The 6,000-nt window shown below is 39.5% G+C and overlaps 1 protein-coding gene across 1 annotated transcript; it reads right to left on the bottom strand.

Moving 5' to 3' along the window:
* Positions 1–1,603: 1,603 nt before the first annotated feature.
* Positions 1,604–2,484, bottom strand: LOC311320179 (gamma-crystallin M2-like; the record flags this gene model as incomplete). The annotated part of the gene is made up of 3 exons (XM_084451877.1): positions 2,467–2,484; positions 1,986–2,231; positions 1,604–1,891 (listed from the first exon to the last, which is right to left on the bottom strand). Exons 1-3 carry the CDS (start codon positions 2,479–2,481, stop codon positions 1,604–1,606), a joined length of 549 nt encoding a protein of 182 aa, XP_084308003.1. The 5' UTR covers positions 2,482–2,484.
* Positions 2,485–6,000: the final 3,516 nt, after the last annotated feature.

The raw sequence follows: 6,000 nt of genomic DNA, 5'->3' as shown, positions 1-6,000 counted from the left end.
TTTTATTTCAACTTTTTTAATTATATATTCATCAAAGCATTGGATCTTGTTGGATCCCATGTTCAGATACTATACCCCTACAGGGCCTTATGAGTTTGGGAGCTGAATCTGTAGGAACACTGTTACTGATGTTCCAATTTTTCACTGTGTATATTGCATATTTTCTTTGCATGATAGCTGACATTCATGAAATAAAATCTAGCTTTTGAATATTGTAATGGATTTTAACTGATCTAGTCAAAAAAGGATTTACCAAGATTCGCTCAAAAGGTTAAGTCTGGTTTATTGAGGACACATACGAGCGCAAGGACTTTCTGGACAACGCAACAAGAGTGGTTTATCCAGAGAAGTGAAGCCTCCTGATCTTGGGCTGACTTTTATTCAAGCAAAACACAGGTACGGCGCTTCCAGGATGTGATTGGCTAATCCATTGTACGTCATATGAAAATGGCAGGGGTGGCCAAGAGTACAGACATGTGACATGAGAAAAGGCGGCAATTTCTTGGAGACAAAAGGACAAAGGATGGTTATTCTGGAGTAGACATTTCTAGGTGTGTGGACCTCCTGGAGGCCACCCTGTCTATGTGAACGGTTGAGGGAGGTGGTGAATTACAAAAGGAGAGAGAGAACAAAGGCTTAAGGTGTTTGGAATAGAAGGGTCTTGAGGCCAGATGTAAATTCTATAACAATATCATTGAAGTTGTCAAAATTGTGTTATTTCTACTGTATCAAAGGAAAAGTTCTGTGAAACCAAGAAACCTGTCCTAGAGTCCACTGTCTGTGGGACTCTAACCCATTTTGTCAGCACTGAAAGCAAATATTCTCTCTGCTATAAAGAACTTTTTTTTTTCCCGGAGGGAAAGATAGAAAGATGCTTGTCATAGTCCAGGATCACCTCAATATTGTCAGGAGAGGAAGACTGCTACACCTAATTTAATTAAACAATGAATCTATTGACTGAGTTATGGATTTTTAATAGAGGTAAATTGTGTGAAAGAGATGAGAAAAAAAGTGAGTCCAGCACCACCACCTCACACAACGCTTCTCCGCACTGTGTGTGCAACCCATTATATTTCCCCTAGTACTCATTTGAAACTATTTGGCCTATGGGACTTTCAGTACGGTAGTGAGCCTGGGTTCAAAATCTGGTTGGTTACATTGATGTCATGATTTGGGTGGGTCTTTCTCCCTAAACTAAAGAGTTCAAAGGCAGGGAATGTGTAGCTGAGGTGGTTCAGGGAGTGGTTAGGTCATGTACAACCCTTCGTGAGACGTTGCTAGTGTGGCCCCTCTGTTATGGTGCTGCTCTATCTAAGGGTGCAGAGACCATGCTACAACTTTCAGGTTCTAATCCTACATGCTTTGGTCACAGTAGTTCTCCATCTCTCTTTAATTATTATTTTTTACTTTATTCCAATTTCCTCTCAATGTTGACCAACTGTATCCACATAGTTTATTTTCTAAACCTCCATAACTTGCCTAAAAAAGACATCAAACAGCACCTTGTAGCATGTACATTTGAAGACCAGGACAGAAATTCCAAATTTTGGAAAACAGTTTTTTATTCAATCTGTGAGGTTGTCATACATTGTAAATGCAGATCTCACATGTACATGGAGTCCATGATACGCCTCATGCTCATCCACTTCATGTTTCCCATGCCTCCATACATGTTGCTGAAGTTCCTGTACTCTCCAGGCCTCATGTACATCATCCTGCCTCTGTATTGAGGCTGCTCGTACATCAGCCAGTGGCCGTCCATCACGTTGCAGGACATGCAGTTGTTCATGCGGTAACCATCCATGATGTTGTCACAGTCCTCCATCATCTCGTTCATCTGACCTCCGAAGTTCTCCCTCTCGTAGATCTTCATCCTGTAGTTTCCTCTGTGCTGTTGGAAAAGGACAACAAAGTTGTACACATTTATACAACAGTTTTGATGAGGAGAATTGAATTCGAGACAATAGAAAAAACTTAAATCCTACCATGGGGATCATACGGCAAGACTTGATGTAGCTGTCGTTCCATCCCATCATACTCATGCAGTCAGAGTACTCTCCCCTCCTCATGAAGAACTGGTTTCCCATGTAGTTGGGGCGGTCGTACATCATGAAGCAACCGCTCTCCACCCTGCAGGAGTGGCAGCGGGACATGTAGGAGGACATGTCGGCGCAGTCGCTGCTGCACTCCCAGGAACGACCCTGGAAGTTCCTGTCCTCGTAGAAGATGATCTGAAAACACAAAGTTTTAAAAGTTTCACTTTAAAATGTTCCTTAATTTTTTTTTTTTAAAGATATTTTTAACAGTTGGTGTAGTGAGTAAGAGAGGTCAAACAAGTTACGTTTCTTGTTTATAATAGGATAGTAGCTTAGGAAAATAGTGAATGTAAATGCGCAAAAAAGTGGAGGCCATACCATTATGAAAGTAGACCTAATGTAAGCCAAATAGTCTTTCTTCAATGCCTACCTTGCCCATGTTCATGTTGGTGGTTTTTCCTCAGGGACGGTGCTTGTGGCTTAACAAATGTCCTCTGTTTTAACCCCTTTTATACCTCACCAAAGCCAACGACTGTACTGCTGCCATTGTCTGAACTCCTGACCAAGCAACATGGCATGGAGGCCACCTGAGCAGTGACAGTGAACAGGGTTATTATCTGTTTCTATGCATCCGTGTTGCAGAAGCATGCGTCCATATTGTTTTCTGTACATGAAGTAGAGTGAACAGAAGCGTCTAAACCAACTATAACCATGACATAGTCGTTTTTACCTGCCAGTGTATTGTGAATGAAATAAGATTTTTGTACATGGAGGATTAAAAAAAAACTGTACAGTATAAGCAAAACATTGTATTATTGTTTAGTGATGATTGAGTGCATGTAACCTCCACAATATCTCATACATCTCAACATTTCAATGACCTTCATTCAAGATCAACATTTAATCTAACAGTTTAATCTGTTACTTTTTATGAAGCTATTTTGACCAGGTCTCCCTTGTAAATGAGATCTTTGATCTCAATGGGACTAATCTGGTAAAATAACGTTTTTTTCTTCTTCACCGTTTTATCTGTTGATGTTGATGATAGGGCTGTCAAATAAATACTCAAACTTTAACTAGTCATCGACTTTGGGAAAAAAATGCATAATCGATCTTCAAAATGTAGATTCAATTAGTAGGCTACCAGAAGGCATCACGCGTCACACAGCCTCCTGAGTCCCGCCCATCTTCTAATCATGCCGAAACACATTACGTTAGTATTCAGTCTTTTCAACATGGCCAAAAATCTGCAAAAACACTGTATCTGGTGAGGAAATACCCTACCTCCTTAAAGCTACATGAGATATCTCGGCACTTTGGCGGCCCCTCTGGTCGTGATAAAATCAGCACTGCGTTTTAAGAACCACACTTCCCACAATTCCCCACTTACTCGCTGTAATGATGGGAAAAAAATATAACAAACGTGCGTGGAGCAGACTGGATTGGAAGATTGTAGCTACTTCAATGGACTTTCTGGAAGGATGGCTTCAATGCAGGTAAATACCGGTCTTCTTTCTTTTATGTGCATGTAGATAAATTTGCGGGGCTTAGTGTTTGTCGTCTTCCTGATATTGTGACACGCAAAACGCGTTACTTCCGCTTCCATCACAAGATTTCCTGCCAATGTTCTAGCCAGTACATCGAAATTCTAAAATAATAAATTCACTCTCATGCAGTCTCATGTCACGAAAAAGATTTTTGGGGTCTTGCCCTAAGGCCCAGTCATAAACTAATATCAAGTAAAGGTGAATATTGAACTCTAAAAAAGTTATCTCATTGAGCTTTAAAATCCAAGCACGTCTTCTAGGCAGCCGGCAGGCAACGTTGTAAACAAGCACTGAATACGATCAAGTGGACCAGCACTAAAGGCTATTCCTCTGGTTTTGTTTTCAGTTGGCTAGGATATAGGCCTGATTAAAGGAGCCTGTTTGGACTAAATGTCACCCATGTTGACTGGGTATTAATGTTAGTTGAATACTTGAATCCTGTGAACACAGATGGACACAAAAGTTCCATTGGTGTGAGCGCCCTCTTGTGGTTAGAAGTGGTTCCATTGTATGCGTCATTTTCAATGCAAAATTATATGATACCCAATAATCCAATATATTCAATTTTCGAAAAATATTTAAAGGAAAAAGTCGAATATAATTTCTGAGCTCAGTTGACAGCCCTAGTGGACGACACTAAACGACCACTGGTGGTTTATATATAAACTGTTTTCCTTTCAACCAGATTTAAAATCAGTAATCCGTCAAAGTAGGCAAAGTGTGTGTTAAGTGTGAATAGCTCTGAATCGTTGAGGCACTTTTTCTTAGCTTTCTGATTTCAGGTGTACTAACATTCACAGAAGCATATCTCCTTCAAATATTCTATTCGCACCGCCACAAAGCACGCAAGTAGCTGCTGTCTGTGTGTGGATATGTATGTGGGTATGTGGCTGGATGGGTCTTGTTCACACCATAGCTTGAAAACAAATAACCCTATGACGTTCATACTTGGTACATACAGTACTGTATATTCCACCCAAGGTACTTTGGACCTGATTAGATTTTGGAGCGGATTCGAATTACGGGGTGGATCCACAAATTATTTTTATTTTTCGTTATGAGTGTATAGGAATTACTGATACTCCCGACAGACCACCAGAGGGAAGCAACAACAACTCTCTCCATTGCATGATTTCACGTTGAGCTCGACTTGCACACATTTGGAAAAAGTCGGTTTTTGAATGCTGTATCGTCCTCGGAAGAGTGCACTCGACAAAAACATTCAGCGAATTTCACACCCATACAGTCCAGCCTGGTTCCAGGTTTAAAACTCTATATAAGAATTTTCTGAAAGGTCAGTGGAGTGAATGAAGCAAAATTCACTTCCTGAAATGAAGCAAAAACAAAAGTGGGTCGTCACCATTGGGCTCTATGAGGCGTCTCGCCCAAGTGCAGTCTAGTTGCAGATTTCAATGCATGGCACATCATTTGAAAGCTTACAATTTACACGTTCATAATCTGTAAAAACAAATAAACAACAGAATTACCTTGTCCTACTTAAGGACCAAACCACCAGTGGCTGTCACGACATACTATGTCTGAAATTGTGTATGCTGCCTTCTTGCCCAGGGTTCCCTTGTAACAGAGAAAGGATTTTAAAAAATTGTACAGTCCTACCCCTCTCACCACGGAAATCATGCAGCAGGATCTGGTGATTGGTTATCAGGGTACTCTCCTCAGCAACCCTCTGCTGGCCCATGTAGTGGGGCCTCTGCTGCTGCTGGTCTCATAGGAACAACCCTGGAAGTTTATGTCCTCATAGAAGATGATCTACAGAAATGTTTTTTTTTAAGGTAATTTTATGAACAAATCTGTAATATTCAAAACGGTAGTTATCCACCCTTTAAGTAAACATTCCAAGTGAAAGTATTTTACTGCTCCACATAAGTTTCATGTATGAAATGTTTAAAGCACAAAATTAGTTCACTTTTTTTTTGTTATTAGTCTAAAATAAAAAGCTACAACAACAACAACAAAAGTATAATAATAATGTTAATGCTAATAATAATAATAGTAACAATAATAATGGTCATAACAACAACAATAATAATAGCAATGATAATAATAATAATAATAATTATTATTTCTATAGCACATTTCATTCAAAAAATGCAGCTCAATAACAAAGAGATTACATGTGCAGTGCTTCACATAAGAATCATAAAATAAGCATATAAACAGGGAAAATAAGATATAAAAGTGACATCCTCACTGTCACTTTTATATGCAAATGGTCTATTGTTTTGGATGCCTTACTCAGCAACATAGCATCAGATGGCTATAATATTTGTTAAATTTGTTTTTCAACACTATCATTCTATCGAATCTGTCTAAAGTTCTTAAAACCTGTCCACTTGTCAATGTTCTGATCAAATTCCTCTAAACATATGTCCCACCCTCATAGCTTGTTTGCGTCG

This window comes from Borostomias antarcticus (assembly GCF_949987555.1).
Source record: "Borostomias antarcticus genome assembly, chromosome: 17".
NCBI classification, from domain to species: domain Eukaryota; kingdom Metazoa; phylum Chordata; class Actinopteri; order Stomiiformes; family Stomiidae; genus Borostomias; species Borostomias antarcticus.
This window is presented reverse-complemented; position numbering and strand designations above follow the sequence as displayed.